The sequence below is a fragment of the Metopolophium dirhodum genome, chromosome 1, assembly GCF_019925205.1.
Source record: "Metopolophium dirhodum isolate CAU chromosome 1, ASM1992520v1, whole genome shotgun sequence".
Classification (NCBI taxonomy): Eukaryota; Metazoa; Arthropoda; class Insecta; order Hemiptera; family Aphididae; genus Metopolophium; species Metopolophium dirhodum.
Genome location: NC_083560.1, coordinates 23,307,633 through 23,331,412, shown reverse-complemented (window position 1 = coordinate 23,331,412; position 23,780 = coordinate 23,307,633). Strand labels below are relative to the sequence as shown.

General features: G+C 29.8%; 1 protein-coding gene across 1 annotated transcript; it reads left to right on the top strand.

Moving 5' to 3' along the window:
* Positions 1-1,996: 1,996 nt before the first annotated feature.
* Positions 1,997-22,488, top strand: LOC132935433 (uncharacterized). Its single transcript, XM_061001979.1, has 5 exons — positions 1,997-2,122; positions 2,276-2,328; positions 2,399-2,532; positions 8,326-8,421; positions 19,864-22,488. Exon 5 carries the CDS (start codon positions 19,917-19,919, stop codon positions 22,281-22,283), a length of 2,367 nt encoding a protein of 788 aa, XP_060857962.1. The 5' UTR covers positions 1,997-2,122; positions 2,276-2,328; positions 2,399-2,532; positions 8,326-8,421; positions 19,864-19,916; the 3' UTR covers positions 22,284-22,488.
* Positions 22,489-23,780: the final 1,292 nt, after the last annotated feature.

Sequence of the window (23,780 nt, the reverse complement as noted above, 5' to 3'; positions counted from 1 at the left end):
TTATATTATATTATATCTGTGTCGTCGAAGATTAACCATTTTACCAAGTAGTTACCTATACCTATGAGGCTACTGGGTAGGTACTTTTTATCACAAATATTAGTACTTAGCATGAACTAAGATAATTATAAACTAAGATATTTATCTTAGTCATGGTACTTAGTAGTATTTATAATCAATTACAATCAATGGTGGTACTGATTGATTTTCCTTATAATTAAATTAAGAATACAAAATATGTTCGAGTATTTTCAAGCCAATAACGACGAGTAAGCTAGGTATGAATGATATACCTATTGCAGTGGTGGATCCAGGGGGGGGGGGGCAAAAGGGACACTGTGTTCAGTGTTTGTTTAGCAGATTTTGTAGCCAATTTTAGTACTTTTTGTACTTTTGCACCCACATGCCCCGTCTTGCAGGTACAATGTACATACTACATATTATACTGATATAACTATATAATATGGTAGTAACCATCACAGTCGACGATCACCGATCGTATATAATAAATCGTAATAATAGTAATAAAAAAAAAAATGTTAATATATAATGGGTATCAGAGCTGGGCATTAACGAGTTAAAAAGTTAAAGTTAAGTTAAAAAGTTAATTTTATTTTAACTTTTTAACTTAACTAGTTACTTTTGTCTTTTCATTAACTTAACTGTTAACTTACTAAATTTCTTTCTTAATTAACGTGAAATTAACGAGTTAAGTTTTCATTTTAAGAAGTAAGTTAAGTTAATTTATTTTGTTTTTAATTTTATAATATTTCACTATTTCAGTCTATTTCGTTTACATGTCAAAAAATATGTATCGAAAATTGTTTTAAGTTAAAAATTTATATCATTCGAATCTAACTTATATGGAAGTACTGTATATAAACACTATATCCTAGAATTTAGTTTTGGATTGGAAAAAAATTAAGTACGCTAGCGTAAAGCGTTGTATAAACAAATTAACTTTTTTTTAACTTAATAAAAAGTTAACAAAAAGTGTGTATTAACTTTTAACTTAACTGAGTTCACCTATAGTTAAATTAACTTTTAACTTTTAACTTTTTGTTATTGATGCATATTAACTTAACTTAACTGAGTTAAAAAAAATTATTAACTTACCCAGCTTTGATGGGTATTCTATTTTACAAAAATTATATACCAATTATTTATTCTACATATCATATTACAAAACTTTTTGTTTTGGTCGAAAAGTGAATCGGCCGAAAACGTTTTTGGTCGAAAACGGTCTCGCCCCTAATAAGATTCACTTTCCCATCCAACAATAGATACTGTTGAAGAAAATCGAAGCAGTTTTACTGCTCCAAACCGTGATGACAGACACAAAAACAAAAACACACATCATTGTAAAATCAATACATTCATCTAAAATTAAGATAAAAGTTTAAAAGTTAACTATAGTTACTACAACCAACGTGCGGAACATTTAGGTTTAGTTAAAAAAAATTTGAAGTACCTATACTTAAAAAAATAATTGAGTTGGACCTCCTTCCCTTTGAAATGAAGAGGGTTTTTCATAACTTGCATACAAAATGACGTTATTATGATTAATGAAATATCTATACCGATATAACACGTATAGAAAATGCTAATAGTATAATGAAAATGTCAAGTATCTACAAATATTGATTTTTGAATAATTACAAAAAAATCAGAAAATTAATTGTCTCCAAATGCTGGATTTACGTAAAATATCCCGGTTTTACATAATTTTTTGTTGTTTCTCCAATCATCAAGTAATGTACCTACTTACTGAGAACTTTTATTTTTAAAAACTGAAATTTGTTGTAGCGGTAATCGGAACGGACGTTAAACGGAGAGAGATTGATTTTTTCGAAAACGGCGACGCCCCTAACGACGGGCTCTTATTGGGTTTCAAGGGTGTGGCAGCGCCGTACGCATGCCTTTGGTCGGGCGGCAGGAACAGTTATCAATATGTAGGTTCATTGTACTTACGATCAGTACTGTTTGTTTGTTTCGACGAGCAAACAGCAATATTAGTTAGCACTGTTATTTTGTTTCAAACTTTGTTTTTCAATTTTGAGTATACTTATGTTCCTTTAGTGAAATACGACAATCAAATTACCAATGCTCAAGACATAAATAGGTACCTACATTATATACTACATTACATAATACCAATACTGCTAATGGTAATAGTAATAATATTGTGTGCCATTATATATTTCTTGAACCAATAAAATATAATATAACGTAATATTTACTCTCATATTTCCATAATGTTTTTATAATTCTTTAGCAGAGATTACAACGATAACTATCCCAGAACGGGCCATCGCCACTATAGCGCACGTAAGTAAAGTGTCGATATCATGAAAACAAATGGATCGGCATAATCTGATTGCAAATTAATTATTTATAGGTGTGTTATAAACATTTATACCTGAGGCATCTATATGACCTGCTATATCTTCGACTTCAATGCGTGACAAGTATACGTGTTCCAAGACTCAGGAGAAGGCTATCTGTTGCGGTTCCTGCTGCAGTATAATATTTGTAAGCACTATATAATCTCACCTATTTATTATTATTAGTAATAATTATTATTACCTATAAGTTATAACATTACTGGTATTCGATCTTATATTCGTATAATAATATCATTGTCTATGGCCTAAACGGTTGTAAAATATTCATTAACGAAAATTGATACCGCTACAAATACATCAGTACCTATATACTAAATACATACAGAGGTTTGATCCATTGAATTTCTAATAAACTTATCTATACTAAATTAAATAACATAAACCGTTATTAACCTTTTCACTGCTTCCTATACTCGGCAACCAGTGTAATATGCTACATAAAATAAAATATATATTAGATTCTGAGCGGAGCAAGGAAGCTAAATGGTTTTACTATGGTGTTTATTTTTTTTATCCTGTATAAAAAATGTCTACCAAAAGGAGTACTTTGATTTCAACTTAATATAGTACCTTATACTTTAGCAAATTGGATCAAGATGGTACTTTAAAGAGGTCATTTTTCGATTTTCTAAATAGTTATTTAATTCCAAACCACCGACAAATTACGAAAAACTGCTAAAAATGGGATTTTAATTTCTAAAGCTTTGTTTATCATCATAGAAACGAATAAAAAATAATAATATTATAATATTAATTCAACTTACAGGATATAATAAATAATAACAATATAAAATATCCAGACTGACTAACCGTCTCCGCTCAGAATCGTTTTTTTTATACAATGATATTATATCGTTGAATTCAAGTTACAATCCATTATACATTGACCCACTTGTAACCTACTTAACAGCAGATCGCCATCTACTTACTCGCTTTTTTTTATTAAAAATAATGCGAGCCAGGGTTTCCAAGAGTTGTACAGTTACCGGAAAATGATATAATATTGTAAAATACAGGAATACTAACGGAATAGTTCGTCTAGAGCTGCAGTGCATGGTGCGTAGGTACCTAAATGTTTTGAACGTAATAGTACTTACGTCTGGAGCAGTTATATTTTCCAATAACCATGTAGCTAAGGACGTACGGTTGTTGGTACAAGGCACAATAAAAAAACCAGGGTGGATGTAATGAAACGCATATTATTATTTCTTCATGTTGGAGATGAGAAAATATTAAATATAAATTATTTATCTTAGAAATTAAATAGTAATAGGTACTAAAATAATAAATTACTGTAGTAAAATTAGTACGATGAAAACTTAATAAAAATATGACATCACCATCCCAATAATAAGCATTAATTATAACATCTATAAGAACCAAACCCAAGCGCGTCCGCAGGATAAGATCCCACCGGGTGCAAAACAAAAATTACTTATAATCTAATAATATTATTTACCTATATCAATATTGACATGCAGTTAAAAATTCCCAGGGGGGAGAGAAATATATAAAACATATATTATAATGTTTAATAGTTACCGTATCATGACGTATGTGTATAGTCGTATAGAAACATTAGTACCTACTACATTACAATTTATAATATTATACATTATCGTAACTTGCCACCAATAAAGTTATAAGTGTCAATATTTAAATAAAATATGAATACATGCATGGCTATACATATTGAAACAGCGCATTTTTTTTGTAATATAAGCGTAATTACCTATAGGTATAAGTTCACATTTTTACGAAATTTGTTAAAACCGTGAAAATGTGCAAACTATATTGTAGTTAAAAATTTATAAAATATTTATATTTTAATATACGTCAACCAATTCAGAAAAATGCGAAAATTAACATATCAGGCTATTTTTAATTATACAAAATAAATATTTAAAACAATCAAGTTTTGTGTGATAAATTGGGAAATGCAACCAAAATGTTTTACGAAAAATAAACATTCATATTTAACTAATTTAACCTTGTGTATTTTAAGTTACTTCTCCTTTTAAATTAAAGTACGTCGCGTTGGGGTGTTGGGAACACTGTTCTAACCCACTCATAACATGTCTCTGAAAACATCAAGAATCATGGCTCCGAATTAAAAAATTTGCTGACTGGTCTCATACATAGTCCGTCCCTGCTATTTATGCTCTATAAATTGTTCTTTATACCTACTTTAATATGCACTAATTGTTACTACTTCTACTAGTATATGTACACAATATTAGCAGGTTGAATATACTATAACTATATATCTATAATAATAAAAAATAAATTGTTACTCAATTATTTTTATTCACATTTTTTTCGTAAAACTTTATAATTGTGGCGTAAACTGGCCTCAATTTCTGGTGGTGCAGAGAAATATTTTAATTTCGGTACCCACCAATACTCCAAATTCCTTTGGAAATTGTTTACTTAGTGTCCTAGTGTCCTAATGGATAAGCGTACCTAATAATTAGTATACAAAATATAAGAAAATATTGTTATTTTTCAATATATTTTAAAATACGAAAAATAACTAAAATCATTATTTTTGGGTTTTAATATGTAATTTGGTCCAAACTTGAACTTAAAATGTCTATAAAAAAAAACTGTGTTTATATATTTAATGGTCATGATTTTTTGGTTACATTATGAAATACCTATTACGATATCCTTATTCCTTATATCTATAAAAATTGAACATTTTATATATGTTACTACAAATTAAGTTCGTGATTTTGATAAATTTATAAAAATTTGAATTTTAAATGCTTTTAAATAAATAAAGGTGGATAAGTGGATGTCGCTCTGCTGTACAGTAGGTTACATGTGGGTCACCGTAATGGATGGTGTTAAATTTGTATTCAATGATATGATATCATTGTATAAGAAAAACAAATTTTTGAGATTTTGTTAAAATTTGAACTTTAAATACTTATTTAAAAGAAACGTACTTATATATTTTTAATATTTATCAACTGCTGTTGTAACTATTTATAAGATTTTATGAGACGTTTGTCTACATTTATCAAAAAAAAAAAATGACTACTAGAAAGTTAAATTATACTTTTATGAACGTTTGAAGTTAACATTTTTACAACATTGGATATTCATTCGATGTTTCATGTACCGATTTTCTTATTTAGTTGTAATTTAAAAACGAATACTTTATATTTATATTATATGCTTATTTTATCAATTCCTATACTTTATTAAGTTTTCAAAATATTTTGACTTATTTTGAGTTGTTTACGGACAATTTCAAATTTCAATTTTTTTAGTTTTTTTTTTCTATAGTAAATATCAGGGCTTCTAATTTAAGCAATATTAAATTGCAGTTTAATAAATATTAAAAATACTTAGTACAATTTTTATTTATAAGCATTTAAATTTCGATTTTTGACAACATTTATCAAATTTATAATTTAAAAATGATTTTGTAGTTAAAAATGTATAAAATGTTCAACTTTTATAACCAATGGTTGAAAACTTACAACAAGGTTCCACGTAAGCAGGTTATTCTGTAACCAAAAAATCTCAAAAATATAAAAACACAGTTTTTTTTTATAGTTATTTTATGTTTAAATTTGGAGGAAATTACATATTAAATAACCAAGAATATCGATATAAGTTATTTTTTTGTAATTTTATAATATCAATTCAACTTATCGACTACCGTATTAATAATAATAGTTATAAGTAAGGAACGGACTTTATTGCCATAAAAAATAAGAAAAATGTCCTAAAAAAAACACTACATAATGCCTTAAAAAAATGCTTTAATATAAAAAAAATTACTAATTACTAATTACTAATAATAATATAAAATATCCACACTGACAATTCGTCACCGTTCAAAATCGTTTTTCGTTTTTTTTTTTTTGATATTATATCATTGAATTCAAATTTAATACCAACCATTATTCAGTGGACAGTGACCCACTTGAAATCTACTGTACAGCAGAGCGACATCCACTTACCCACCTTTTTTTAATTTACACTAACAAAAGCAGTATTACATTTTTTCACAGAGCAAAAGTTGTTCTATTGAAAATAATTTGAAAAAAGCTAGTAAAAATTGAAATTTTCTTATGCCTGTAAATACTTCAAATAAAATAGTCAAAATATTTTTAAAGTTGTATTATTTATGAAAATGATAAGATAAACATTCAGTGAAAATGTCAAGTATCTCCGGTTATTAGTTTTTAAGTTTAACCATAAAATAAAACCAATTTTATCCAAATCTGATTTTGTGTAAAATTCCTGTTTTCTCTTAATTTTTTTTTAGTTTTTTCTGATACTTAAGAAAACTCTTTTTGAAGAAAATTCAAATTTGACCTTGTAAAAGTACCAACTATTATCTCTTTCCAACCAGGAAAGATGCTAAGTGAAAAATCGAAGCATTTTTACTGCCCCAATAGGTGATGACCGACACATAAAAAATTTATTCATTTAAAAAAAATAGCGCACTGTCGTAAAATCAGTACATTCGTCGCACCACAAAAACTCTGAAATACAGGTAATTTTGACGAAGTGTTTCCTAATATACTATCATATGAAATACTATAGTACATTTCAGCAGACTGTATAAAATTCACTACCGCTGAACTTGTAAACTTTATCCATGGGTTGTATAAATGTATAAAGTTACCCATTTAACACCAAGTTCAACATTTAGATTTCTAAATGAACGTAATAATGAAATAATGACGTAATAAAGTGTAGGTGGCCGTGGTACTATGTGCATTGTGCATAAAAAAAACGTACATGTCCAGCTTTTGCGGAACAACCTTTAATGCAACAGATATCACCTGTTGGCAGTTGTAATAAACGTAGGTAAACAAAAACATACTAAATCCATAACTTTGTGAATATATTATATATTTCTTCTGTCCGTGTGTTAGTATTCAAACTCCTCCTAAACGGCTGCACCGATTTTGATGAAATTTTTAGTGTGCGAGTGGGTCCTTGGATGGTTTAGATTTACAATTGGACTCAGTCCCGGGGAGGAGCTCAAACAGAGATTTTGAGATATATGATGGACATTTTTGTTTATAAATGATTGCTATTGGTGGTAATATGAGAAATAATTAATAGAAATTAGTATTTATTTATTATAATTTGCCATTAGTTATTTGAGCAGATCAGGTACAAGCATGCATCAAATATAATTTTCGCACATTGTTTAGCAAGGTGGCTGAGTTGCACTTACTGCAGCGAGTAACGCCCAAAATGAGTTCAATAATAGCAATTTTTTTAAGAGTTGTAATTATTTACGTGCAACGAAATGAGCGGGATCAGAAAGTTATACTATATTAGTTAACTACCTAACTAGTAACTACCTATACATTTTAAATCAATATTCTGACATGGCCGGCTTGGTGGATGACGGGGCTATGTGCTTTAAACGCCTAAAACCCTCCCGGCTGCGCCACTGATCACGCATGCGTAGATGGCGCGTTTCATCTCTATAGACTCAGTCTGCGGTTTGAATATGGGACGACTATTATGTATAAGTACTCTCTACTCACGCATGCGTAGATGCCCGCGTCTCATCCGGAACCTCCGTATTTTTTTAAGTGTACCTAAATACGTGACAACTACACTTGGACCTGCATAGATGGCACGATTCACCCTCGGTGACTTATTACGCGTGCGTCAAATTGTGAATCCTCGAAAGATGGGCATGGGGCTCCACCCATAGAATATGATCTAAAGTGCAAAATGATAGCTCTATCTCCTTTGTCGGCTGACGTCTTCTCTCTTTACGCGTGTAGCTGCACAAGCGCACTGTCCATTAGTTAATAAATCAATACAGCTAAAGGGATACCGTACGACATCGTACGTTTCTCACATTTCACTTTTCTAAACAGAATATTTTGCCAACCGCTGAGGATTAATTATTGTATTTAATTTATTTTAGTTTAATATTCACATTTACTGAAGCTTTTATTGTCAGTTGAACGAGATCAATTTGCCAAAAAAGACAGAACTCGTATTATAACTATTACTCAATCTGGTAAGTCTTGTACTTGTAAAGTAGAAAGCTAGTCGAAATGCGGTTTTGAATGCATGGTCAAAAAGCTTGACATTTTTTAATGAAAAGTTAGGTACTCATCATGAATTTATTGTTCCTAAAACAAATTATCATTAGTCAAAATATAAAAACAACATTTATTTGTATATGCTTTTGAACTTTTGAACTTTAAATCTTAACAAAATTCGTAAAAATCATAAAAACTTTCAAATTATATTCTATTTACATTAATATTCATAAAGTTTTTAATTTGGTAACAACACATTTTTATTATTAGTGATTTGTTTTTCTATACGTAGTACACTAGTAAGGTATGTTGAACTAATTTTCGACAAAAAATCACATATTCATAGGGCAGCTGGCTAAGTGGGTCAATGAGAATAGGTTAGCTATACGGAGAACAAGCTTTTAAAATAAATCTTCGTCTCAGAATGAAAAGGTTCTAAATCAATTTTTTTGAAAAATGGTTTTTTTTGCATATTATTATTTAATATTTTTTTTTGCATAATTCAATCCCAAAACCGTATCGACCCGTTGATTATTCAATGAGATACAGAGAATGAAAACGTTCTAATTCATACGTGAATGATAGGTAGGTACGGCCTAACTTAAAAACGTTCCACTGAACAATTACAAAAATTACGTTAAAACCTTTTCATTCTGAGACGATGAAATACAATATGGTTATTTAGAAACAAAAATATTTATTAATATCTATCGTATTATCTTTTTATATAATACGTGTGAATAATTATAGTTATCATTTCATTCGTTTATAAATCAATAATCCATAGTATAGGGTTATCGTATGGAATCGTATACGCTTTTAATTTATCTAAACAAAACAAGTATCCAATTGGTAAGGATTATTAATAAGGCTCGGATTTATATGTAAATACATATTTTCTCTGCGACATGATAAACTAATTTCGGCAAATGATAAATTTGTTTCACAAGATTTTTGATAAAACATATTTTGTCATAAATACATGTTTTACATATTTCACTACCTACTATTCAATTTTTTCTCACATATTTAGACAATTATACAGTTTTAATGTCTTTTCTTCAGAGTTCAGAATTATTGAAAGGTTATCTTGACTATATATTATATCTACGATCTTTTGAATTCGAAAATTTTAAAGTGCATGTTATTATCATAACTATAATCAATATAATTAGATAACTAAACAAATAAAAAAATGTTATTACATTTTATTATTAATTATTATAAAAATGTTACGACAATATCGGCGATCTTTTGGATTCGAAAATTTAAAAATGAATGTTATTAATTGTAATCAATATAGTTAGATAAATATAAATTTTTTATTATATTTTATTATACCTATTATTAATTATAATTATTGTTTTTTTTTTTGATAATACATATTTTGAATTCTTTAGCACATATTTATGTACATATTTTTGTTAATAAATACATACTTTGGTTATATAAATACATACAAATCCGAGCCCTAATTATTAATATTGTATTTTATTTATTTTTGTTAAATATTTAGATTTACGCAAGCTTTTAGTGACAGTGACGTGATCAATTTGACGAAATAGACAATACTCGTAATATTTATATCTGGTGAGTCTTGTACTTCAGTACTTGTAACAACTAAGTAGGTAGTTACTAGGTAGTTGATAATACATTTGATACCTAATGCATAGGTAGGTTACAAAATACAATTTACAGTGGGTGAAGGGTGAATTTACTTGCAACTCGCCGTCGAGTTTATTCGCTACTACCAAAACTAGGTCAATGCTATATGCAAAGTCACCTACTCGCCTGCGGATTGATCACTCAAAGCGGAATGATAAAAAATGTTTTTAATAAATTGGGATACACACCTAATGACAAGGATAAACTAAATAAGCATAAATGGAAAGGAAAAAGTACCTAATTAAAATATTTATGACTTTATGAGGAAAAAATTATTGTAATCCATAGGTATATAAAAAAGTAGGTGTCACTCTGCTGTACGGTAGGACGTAGGGTACAAGTGGGTCACTGTTGTGGATGGTGTTAAATTTGAATTCAATGATATAATATCATTGTATACGAAAAACAATTGTGAGTGGAGACGGTTTGACAGCCTACGATATTTTATATTATATTTATATTGTTATTATTAATACGGTAGCCGGTTAAGTTGAATTATTATTATTAGTTTATTATTATATTTGTGTATAATAATATACTTAAGAAGATGCAAGTACCCACGAATAATCTTTTTAAATTTTAATACAAAGCTAAAATTGTTCTTCTTTGTTTAAATATCTAATTTTGTCCAAATTAAAACGAAAAGTAACTATAAAAAAAACTGTGTTAACCTTGTTTTAAATTTTTAATCTTTAGCTATAAAAGTTGAAAATTTTATATATTTTTAATTACAAAATCGTTTTTCAATTTTGTTAAACTAAAAATCATTTTTTAATTTTTAATTTGTTAAATTTTATCGAATTTCAAACTTTAAATGCTTATAAAAATAAATTGTGCCTATGTATTTTTAATATTTTTCAACTGCTATTGTACAATATATTAGGAACCCTGTATTACATTTTAACGCTTTTTAAAACAACAAATTAAATTTTATTGACATTTGTAGAAAAACATTTAAAATGTCCATAAACAGCTGAAAATGAGTCAAAATATTTTGAAAATTTAATCAAGTATAGGTATTGATAAAATATATGGTGTACATTTCAAGTATCTATTCGATTAGAAAATAGCTACATTAGAAATCGAGTGTTATTGTGAGAGAAATCCAATTTTGTAATAATTTGAACTTCAAACGGTTATAAAAATGTAATTTGACTTTCCGATGGACATTTTTTTGTTGATAAACATATAGAAACTTTTGAAGGATCTTGTATTCAATTTTCAAAACTTATATTTAAAAATAAAAATGTTTACGAATTTCTAACTCAAAATAACTTGCACATTTTCATGATTTTTACGTATTTTGTCAAAATTTGATCTTAAAATACTTGTAAAAAAAAAATTGTAGCTATGTATTTTTAATATTTTTCAATTACCGGTGTAACAATATATTAGAAGCCTAATATTAAATTTTCAAGAATTCAAATTTTATTTACATTTATAGAAAAAAATACTAAATAATTTGGAAACTGAAAATCTCCGTAAACATCACAAAACAAGTCAAAATATTATTAAAGTGTTATGGTGTATAGAAAATACTATTATAAACATTCAGTGAAAATGTCATGTATCTACATGTATCTACGGTAATTTGTTTTAGAATTTAGTTGAAACTTGAAAAACGATGTTGAGTAAAAATTTCTATATTTCCTTAATTTCTTTTTTTATTTTTTAAGTTGAAAATTGAAGAATTATTTTGACTACTTATCGTACAGATAAAATTAAAAAAAAAAAAACACATACCATTGTAAATCAATATACATTCATCGCTCCACTCAGAATACAAAATGAGTTTCGTTTTTTAATACGCTTTTAAATTTAAAACTCTTCTATTTTACTTAAAAATATAATATTCTTTACAAAACAATTTGGGTAAAAAATAATTTAAGTGATTACATATCCTTATCAACATTAATTTTAGAAATAATACCGTTGTTTACTTTTCATTTTGTAACTAAATTTTAAATATTTAACTATAGTAATACTATTGATTAATTTCAAAGTTTATTTAGAATCATTTTTAAGTTATTGGTATCTATGTAGAATGATTCTTTACTCTTACAAATAATATCATAACAAAATATGCTTTTTTATTAATATGAATATTAATATAAACATATTTTCTTGAATTAAAAATATGCTTTTATATGAAAAATAATAATAATAATTGTTTATTCAAATAAAATATAATGATTAAGCTTATAATACGAAATAACTGATATAAATAGGTACATAATAAATGTAATGATCATAAGTTATGATTCAATTTTATTACCTAATATTTTTATTAATTATGAAAATATTATGATGCATTTAAATTATTAAAAGTTGGTGTGTAATTATTTGATTCTGAGTGGAGCGATGAATTGTGTTGATTTTACAATGAATGTTTGTGTCTGTGTACATGATAAGTAGTCGAACTAATGCTTTGATTTTCAACTTAAGTATCTTTTCCAGTGGTATATTTACCAATTTTCTTAAGAGAATCGTTAATTCCTGGTAGTTTTCGAAAGCGTCTGAAAAAACAAAAAAAAATTAAGGAAAAACAGGAATTTTTACGCAACATAGGTTTTAGAAAAAAATCGATTTTGGTTTTTGATGTAACTCTTACCGTAGATAGATGACTTTTTCACTGAATATTTATATTAGTGATTTATATGCTCCAAAAAAGTTTCAAATATTGCGACTATTTTTGATCTATTTATAGCCATAAGAAAATTTCTGGTTTTATTTGTTTTTTTTAATAATTGTCGATTAAATGTTCGGTGAAAAAACTTGAAAATGTAGTACAACGTTCCTCATAAGTAGTTGTTAGTGGAAATTAAAAAAAAGTTGAGCGTTGGTAAATCCACAATAGTTTATAATGAGCGTCTGAAGTTAAAATATAGATAATATAATTCATTGAAATCACGAAAATTGGCAAATTATTTTGATTTAGAAAAGCATAAGAATATTTCTATTTATATCTAAGCTTTGAAAATGTAATACAAGCTTCTTCTTAAGTTTTCTTATATTTAACAAAAAAAAAAAACTACTGAAAAATCAAATTAAATTTTTACAAGCGTTGAAGTTAGACATCGTATATTTAGCAGTTAATTAACATGGAAAATCCATTATTAACTAACGAGGGGGGCTGGGAAACGTTACCTCTGCCCCACACGGGGAAATTAAATTTTCCGGGGTACCTGATGTGAAACAAATTTTGATTCGGGTCAAACAAATTCAAACATATAACGTACTAAATATTAGCAAAAGAAAATTCACGAAAATTGATATGCGGGGGGCTGGAAAAACGTACGTAAAAACTACACTGATTTTTTTATTTTGTTTTCATTCAAAACAATTTTAGATACTTTAAATTTACACCAAATATTTATTTTATCATTTCTTATAGTTGATAAAAGTTTTTTAAATATTTTGACTCGTTTTGAGCTGTTTTCGGACATTTTAAATTACAATTTTTAGATTGTGAGCGAAGAGGTGAATGTATTGATTTTACAATGATGTGTTTTTTTTTATTTTAATTTTTTAATTTTAGATTCTGAGCGAAGCGATGAATGTATTGATTTTACAATGATGTGTGTTTTTTTTTTTTTTTATTTATTTATTTTTGTGTCTGTCATCTCCTTTTAGGACAGTAAAAGTACTTGGATTTTCTACTACTTTTCTTCAAAAGTAACTTTTCTGATAGGAAAGTGAATCTAGTTGGTACTTTGGGGGGTCAAAAGTAAAAATTTCTCAGTAGTTTTCAAAAGCGACGTAAAAAAAACAAAAGAAAAATTAAGGAAAAACGGGAATTTTGACGCAAAATCTGTTTTCGAGAAAATATATTACTATATTACTATATTACTATATTACTTTATTCACAGTAATATCATCAAATATACTTATTTCATAGGCTCCTATCATAGGCTGACTGACCGTTTTCGCTCAGAATCGTTTTTCTTATACAATGATATTATATCAATGAATTCAAATTTAACACCATCCATTACAGTGACCCACTTGTAACCTACTGTATAGCAGAGCGACATCCACTTACCCACCTTTTTAAAAATGTTTTTCTATAAATGTCATTCCTTGGGTTAAACCACTTGCAAATAGAATCAAGGCTCCTGATACACCAGTTGAACAATGAGCATGTTTTTTTTGTAAACATTTAAAGCTCAAATATTGTCGAAATTTATCAAACTGAAATGTACAAATTATTTAGTAGGGATTAAAATATGTAAAACAATGTTCCACGTAAGTACCTATTTCATTCTGTAACTAAAAAATCTAAAAATATATGCTCACAGGTTGTTTATAATTATTTTATGTTCAAATTTAAACTAAATTAGGTACATATTAAATAACCAAGGATAACGATTTTAGTTATTTTGTTGTAATTTAAAAATATTATTCGAAGGAACTTGAAACTTTTCAAGTATATTAATATAATATAATTATATAAAAAATATTGAAATACAACAATATGCAAATAATATTAATAACTTGCCGGCTATTGTATTAATAATAACAATATGAATATTATATTATATTATATCCTAGGCCGACAAACCGTCTTCGCTCTTAATCGTTTTTCGTATACACTACCGATACGCTATTAACTATACTGATCAATACTCTAATATACATAACACTAATTAATTATTTATTCTTCAATATACAATGCATATCAATATTTTATATTATACAACAATAATCACTGAATATAGGAATAGTGTAATAAGACATTTTACATCTAATAAAGCGCCGCACCCGGGAAAAACAAATAAAAAATTAAGGAAAATTGGAATTTTTACACAAAACCTATCGCTGAATTAAGATTTAACACATATAAACATATATTATTTTAACTCATATATTTTTATTAACATATATTTTATGAAACTTTATTGATTGATAAATAAATAAATTTCTTTATAATTTAATTTAAGTGGCGAGTAAAGTAAGTAGCTAACTTAATTTTTTTATAAAATCAACTAAACCAACACTATATTTTAGAACTTAAGGCTTATTTCAATAACACTTTTACTGTAAAAAAAAAAAAGATATATAACTCTACATCTAACAGCGTAATCGCCCAACGAGGCATCATTATTTATATGATATAAATCGTTCGATATATAATTCGTTGGATATAAATTATATCCAACGAAAAAACGGATAATTAGGAAACTGATAATTGTATTACCAAACATTTTTTTTTTTACCTTATATTGTTCTAAATAATCTATAACTGTGACCCCTCTGCAGTAAGAAAGTCTTAATCTTTAGGTTCTCAAATGGCCATTGCTTGGTTATATTAACTGGCTAATGCTTTTCTATTTACATATTATAATATATGAAAATATAATACAAGATTCTACTTAAGTTGACGTATAAACTTTAAATTTACGTCATTGAACGTAAAAAAAACCTTTACTGGGAAGTCAAATACAATTTTTACGAGCGTTTGAAGTTAAACATTGAATATATACCCCTAAATTTACAAATTATCATAGGTACAACGATTTCCTTTTTTATTCAAAAACTAATAACCGTAGATATTTACAATTTTCATCAAATGTTTATTTTATAATTTTCTATACATTCAAAATACTTTGATTAGTTTTGATTTATTTATAGGCATTTGAAATTTTTATTTAGATTTTTATTCTATAGAATATGTCAATGAAATTGTATTTGTTGGGTAGGTCAAAAAACAAGATTAAATATCTTGTTTTTTACATACAAGGTTTTATACAAGGCTCATGGCTCATGATATATCGTTACAACAGCAGTAAAAAATATTAAAAATACATTTGCATGGCTTATTTTTATAATCATTTAAAGTTCAAATTTGGACGAACTTACATAATTAATAACTAAAATACTAACATAACTAACTGTTATTCGAATAACGATTTTAGTTATTTTGTTGAAATTTAAAAATATTATTCGTGGGTAGGTACTTTAAACTTCTCAAGTATATTATTATCCCAACAAATACTCCGTGTAAAATATCTCTAAGTATAAATAAACGGCTCTAAAAGTTGTGATATCATTTTATAGCTAAGTCTTTGAATTATAGATATAATATTTTGTATTAAAATTGTCTGTTAAATAATTGACACTAGCTTGGTGACTTTAGAACACTTGATTAGTACTACCTATCTATTTCAATTACTGTAGTCTTTTTATATTATTATGTAGGTATAGGTACTCATTATGCTATAGTATTTTTATATTTTTACTTAAGTCGCCAAGCTAAGTTCAATTATTTAGCAGACTATTTTAACATAAATAATATCTATAAGATATATCTATATTCAAAGACTTTACTATAACACCATATCACAACTTTTAGAGCAGTATTTTTTATATTTTCCGATTTTTTACACGGAATTTGACGTAGTGTTTTTGTTAGGATATCAATCATAATATTATTTTGTTGATACCTTATTTTTTGTAAGTCATTATTGTTACGTGACTAGAAGTAAGTATTAACTTGTTTTAAAACACTGACTTAAATTTATTATGGTAGTCGTGTATGCGACAAGAAATACTTTGCTTTCAATAGGTAATATGATATAGTGTCTGAGAGTGTAGGTGTGTTCGAGAATGGCGTGGTGGGGGCAAACACCATAGACATTAAAGAATATATTTTAACCTATCACCAAGATGATAACGTTTTTAATGCTCGATATATGCTCTATAAATAGCTTTCTAAACTAGTTAAAAACGAATCTATACTATGATTAGGTGACCTATAAATTCCTATAATTGAGAATTGTATCAAATCATTTACTAAATGTAATTTAATAGAACTACAGATACGAGATGCCTATAACAATTATACAGACATTTTAAATTTCAAATTTTTTATTAACAAAAATTAGTTTCCATAACTTTTATTAAAAATTCCAACCGAATTGAATCCAAAAAAACCATTATTTATATTGAAATTATTAAAATCAGTCAGAGCCTAGTTTCCTTTAAACATTAAAACAATAATATAAAAATATTTTTTAAATAATTAATTTTTAGTTTTAGTTTTAAATTATTTGTACTTACTTATATAAACTACTAATTTAAAATTATAGTAGAAAGTACAGTAAACACCTCTGCTTAGTAAGTGTTAATGAAAAATATTATAGAAATATTTGTTACATATAAATACATAACACAAATTACATAATAATTATCTATATTATATATAATATATATATAATATCATCTTTCTAACATGATCCGGAATTAAATATTGGTAATAACTTATTATTACTGTCAATTGTTTCATCTATGCAAATCCATATTTTTTGGCCGTTCACAGCATCGTGTATTTTAGCTATCGTATTAGTGTAGCAAGAATCGAAGTATCCTTTTCGTAAAGTTGATTTATTTGGAATAGTTTTATTGCAATATTTTGAAAGAAATGACCGAAAATGTTCGTTATTTAATTTGGTTAGGAGGATATTCGCCGCTACAAGTGCGGAACATAGGTCAGCATAAAAATCAGACTTACAAAATTGTTGAATGAATGGCTAAACTGCATTATGTTTTGCAGCTTTAAGTTTTTTCAATGCTTCTTTGTGTTTTTCTCTGCCAATATCTTGTTAAACGTTATATTTTTTATCAGAATTTATTTTGACTTCACAAAATTTACAAAGTATAATATTTCTGTCAGTCATAAGCACATTTTCACCAAATTCTCTTACGATTTTTTTAATTTTTAACTTTTGGCATTTGACGATGAGAGAAATTATTTAGAACACTATACGTCTATACCTCACTGATTGTCGATTGATCTTTACCGGCCAACTAAAGTATTAGAACGTGCTATACAAATACGCAGGTATAATTCAGATAATTTTCCTTTTTCTTGAGTCGTAAATACAACTATAGATAATTGTAGATTAAACTATTTTGGCACAATAACGACAGTTATTTTATCAGTCATATATTTATTACTAGTTTTTTTACTGGTTTTATAATTTCTGGTAATAATAATATAGTCCATGACGTATAATATACATAGAAATAAGCTAAGTTTTTAAGAAAAATATGTAAAAATCAAGAAAAAATAAGCAAATAGGGGAAAAGCAGGTTTTGTGGAAAAAAGCAAAAAAAAATTTACTTCATTAAAATCAGAACGATTCAAAACGTATTTATATATAAGAATTATCTTTCTATCACATTTCCCCCAAAAGAAGCATTTGCTACAAAATCCGAGCCCTAGTAATAAGTAATAACTAATCAGGTATGAAATCAGTATGACCATCTAGTGATGATTTGATGAAACATACCTAAAAACATAGTTTAAAAAGTAATTTAAAAAAACATTTTTCAATATTTCAAGAAGAGTGAAATAATTCAAAGCGAAAATTTCATACTCATAACCCTAAATGTATGTGTTATATCTGAATTCAATGATAAACCATTTTATATGAAAAACTATTCTGGAGGGAACATTATGTCATTCTTGTATACTTGTTGAATAATCAAATTTAATAATTTAAAATAGCGTAACTTTACAGTTGACTATTTTAGATTCTGAGCGAAGCGATGAATGTATTGATTTTACAATGATGTACGTTTTTTTTTTTTATAAATAGACATGTAATAACATATACATATTTATATTAGCATTTTCTATATACCATAACATTTTCCAAATATTTAAACTTATTTTGAGGTGTTTATGGACATTTTCAGTTTCCATTTTTTTTTTTTTTTTTTATGGATGTCAATAAAACTGCAGGCTCCTGTTGGCTCCTACTATATTGGTACTATGATATTTGAAAAATATTAAAAACCCTTAGTCACAGATTTTATTTATAAGCATTAAAAGTTCAAATCTTGATAAAATACGGAAAAATCACGAAAATTAGCAAATTATTCTGAGTTGAGAATTCATAAAAATTTTTCTTTTTGAATCTAAGATTTGAAAATGTAATACAAGATTATCCATAAGTTTGTCTACCTTTATCAAAAAAAAAAATGTCTACAAGAAAGTCAAATTAAATTTTTATGAGCGTTTGAAATTCATATTATTACAACATTTGATATTCACTCGTAACGATTTTCTTATTTTGTTGTAATTAAAAAATGTATGACTGTAGATACTTGAAAATTCCACTGAGTGTTTATATTAGCATTTTCTATACACGATAAAATTTTGAAAATAATTTGATTCTTTTTGAGCTGTTAATGGACATTGTCAGTTTTCAATTTTTTTAGTTTTTTTTTCTATAAATATCAATAAATTTTTATTTGTTGGGTAAAAAAGCATGAAAATTTAATGCAAGGCTCCTGATATATTGTTACAATAGCAGTTGAAAATATTAAAAATACATAGGCACAATTTTTTTTTATGAGCATTTAAAGTTCAAATTTTGACAAAATTTATCAAATTTCAAATTGAATAATTATTTTGTAGTTAAAAATTTATAAAATGTTCAACTTTTATGGCTAAGGATTAAAATTTTAAAACAAGGCTCCACGTAAATAGGTTATATATAAATTACTTTATTCACAATAATATCATCAAATATACTTGGTAATATCATAGGCTGACTGACCGTTTTCGCTCAGAATCGTTTTTCTTATACAATGATATTATATCATTGAATTAAAATTTAACACCATCCATTACAGTGACCCACTTGTAACCTACTATACAGCAGAGCAACATCCACTTACCCATCTTTTTTTTATTGAAGTTGATTTTAGTTTTATAATATGTTTTGTGTATTATTTGTTTACAGGACGCCCAAACCGTCCTCTGGTCGTGAATTGTTTGTGCCAAACAGTTGCGATCATGAATAACGACGACAGACCGTACGCCGTGTTCAGTCTGGCCATGACGGCGTACCGCGCCAGTAACGAACCTGAGCGGAAAAAGTATGACAGGATGGAGGTGCCACACTTGGACTTGCGTGAATGTTGCATGTCACTGTTCGAAATCGTTGATCTAAACGCGGAAAACGACAATTTTGACCCGAGTGGTGACAGGACGTCCGTGTTCGCCAAGGTGGTGCAGGCCGACAACGAACGCATGGAACGGTTCAATGACATCTGTGCAGTTGCCGCGTATTACGGGCACATAAATTGCCTGAGGGTCGCCCACGAGATGGGCTGCCCCTGGGATGTGACGACCTGCAATAATGCGGCCCACGAGGGACACCTGGAGTGCTTGGTTTACGCGCAGGAGATGGATTGCCCCTGGGACGCGACGACGTGCATGAACGCGGCCAAAGCGGGACACCTGGATTGCATCGTATACGCACGCAGTAATGGTTGTTTATGGGACGAACAGACGTGTAGCATGGCGGCGGGCAGCGGCCACCTCGAGGTACTGGAGTACGCGCGAGACAACGGATGTCCATGGGACGGGACGACGTGCAGCGAGGCAGCAAAGCATGGCCAAATCAGGTGTCTTGCGTACGCCCACATTAACGAATGTCCTTGGGACGAAGAGACATGCAGCTTGGCGGCAGGCAGTGGCCACGTCAAGGTACTCGAGTACATGTACGACAACGGCTGTCCACGAGGCAAAACTGCATGCTCCAAGGCCGCCCAGTACGGCCATCTGGATTGTCTTGTGTACCTACACAGTACCGAGTGCCCTTGGGACGACGATACTCCTCGGTCGGCTGCGGCCGGTGGCCATCTGGACTGCTTGGCATATGCGTTGAACAACGGGTGCGAGTGGACCGAATCAACTTGCTCCGCGGCGGCGGAGGCGGGCCACATGGATTGCCTGATATACGCACATGAACAAGGATGTTCTTGGGACGAAGCAACGTGTGCGGCCGCAGCGAACAGTGGCCAAATTGACTGCCTGGCATACGCACATAATAATGGATGTCCGTGGGACAAGACGACGTGCAGCATGGCGGCGGGAAGCGGCCATCTCCAGGCACTCATGTACGCCCGAGAAAACAACTGTCCATGGGACGAATCTGTGTGCGCCGAGGCAGCGAAAGGTGGCCAAATCGACTGTCTGGTGTACGCACACAATAATGGGTGTCCGTGGGATGAGTCGACATGTAGCATGGCGGCGAGAAGTGGCCAAATCTGGATACTGTTGTACGCGCGACAGAACGGCTGCGCGTGGGATGAAACGGCGTGCTCCGAGGCAGCGTTGAATGGCAAGCTGGACTGCCTCGTGTTCCTGAACAGAAACGGGTGCCCCTGGGACTACAGTACTACCCAATCGGCCTCGGCTGGTGGACATCTAGACTGCCTGGCGTATGCGTGGGACAACGGGTGCGAGTGGGACTCGTCTGCGTGCACAATGGCCGCGAGACGTGGGCACATCGATTGCCTGGTATACGCGTTTGTTAATGAATGCCCGTGGGACGAGCTGACGTTCAGCCATGCGGCGGCCGGTGGCCACATCAAGGTACTAGAGTTCTTGCGAGAAAACGGATGTCCTTGGGACGAGACAACGTGCTCCGAGGCAGCGATATACGGTAGACTGGAGTGCCTTATGTACCTGCACAGTAACGGTTGCCCGTGGGACGACAACACGCCCGCGTCGGCCGCGGCTGGTGGGCATATGGACTGCTTGATATACGCGAGGGAAAACGGGTGCGAGTGGACCGAAACTACGTGCGCCGCTGCGGCGCAGGAGGGCCACTTGGACTGCCTGATATACGCTCACAGTAACGGGTGTTTGTGGGACGAGCAGACATACAGCATGGCGGCGGGTAACGGCCACCTAAGGGTACTCGAATACGCGCGAGAAAACGGATGTCCCTGGGATGAAACGGTGTGCTCCGAGGCCGCGGACAACGGCATGCTGGACTGCCTTGTGTTCCTGCACAGAAATGGATGTCCCTGGGACGTCGAAACGCCTCGGTCGGCCGCGTTCAGTGGGCATCTGGATTGCCTGACATACGCGCACGAGCAAGGGTGCCCGTGGGACTCGTTTACGTGCTCCGACGCCGCGAAGAGCGGCCACATACATTGCCTGCGGTACGCGCACGAGCAAGGGTGTCCCTGGAACGAAGTCACGTGTGCCGACGCTGCGGACAGTGGCAACCTCGATTGTCTCAAGTATGCCCACGAAAATGGGTGTCCATGGGATAATACAACGTACACCAATGCGATGAGTGCGTCGGAACTTGGAGACTCTGCGTGTTTGAACTACTTCCTTCAGAACTCAAGTTTTCTCATTTGATTATTATATATGTTATGCCCATTGCTCGATGTTATGTTCTTCAACAGGTGGTTCGTGTATTATATGTGTGTGTTTTTTTTTACTATTTATATTGGGTACCTAACATCATCAGAACGTACAATGAGTATTATATTATATATTATAATTTGGTGCTACCACCTCTAAGACAAATGTGTAAAAAAAATGTATAGTTTTAAAATATTTATTAGAGTATAATTTTTTTATTTTATAACAATACACACCAAGGTCCGATACCCAAAAACATTGAGTTATAGTACCATTTTATATTTACAATAATGTCGTAAATTGAGAAGTTTATATAAATAATTAGACGTGGGAAATGGAATAACGTTGAAAATGAATAATGAATGTGACAGGAGCTCAAATGATATTGTTTTCGATAAATTGATTCCAATGTCACAAACTTGTTAAAAAATGGATACATAAGATTCATTATTCTTACAAAATATAAATTGTTTATTATTTATTTACCCTTACACAATTTGGAGATAATTATTTCAGTTCAACTCAAATGATTCCCATCCATTGTTTGTTTTTTTCCCAAAAATCTCTATTAAATATTTTTTTACGAATACTTAAAGTTCAAAACGATTCCAGTATACGAAAACAAAAATTATTTGTAACTTACTTAGCATAAGTAGAGTACAGTTTAAAAAAAATAGACAAGTGGGTATAACGCTCTGCTGTACAACAGTTGCCAATCATGTCATTGTAATGAATGTGTTATATTTGAATTCAATAATAAATCATTGCAACCAAAAATTATTCTGAACGGAGACGCCGAGTCATCCTAGCATACTTGTATAAATAATGAAATTTATAAATTAAAAAAAAAATTAATAAAAACTAAAAATATTTCATGGATATAATTATAAATCGCGTCACGTCAAACTTATAAGTTAAAAAATCTTAATGAAAGTAGAAAAACTTTTGGGGAATCTACTATTAAAATTTCTCATGTAAGCTATGAAAAAAACAATTTTATGATTTTCTAACAGAAAAATAGTTTACAAACTAAAAAAATTTTCTAACTATAATAAGTAGATAGCTCAAAAAGCGTCAAAATAGTTTGAAAATTTGCCATATAAAAATGCTAATACAAATATTTGGTGAAAATTTCAAGTGCAGGCGGTTATAAGTTATTGAGGTAAATCAAATAAATAAAATCGAATTTTCAAAAATTACTATTTTTTTCCCCCACCGCTTTCGTAAGCTATTGGACATTTTCGTTTTTGACCTCTCGTAAACACCAACTAGTTTCACTTTTTTATCAGATAAAATGCTTATGTCGGAGCTTTTTTACCACTTCAAAATATTGTTAATGCATAATGACAGACAGAAAAAAATACACATTACTGTAAATACAAACCGTTAATTCGCTACCCTCAGAATCTAAAAACACCAACTCAATTACAATTTATCATTTATAATATCTATATGATTTTTTATACAACCATTTTTATAAATTACTTTGCA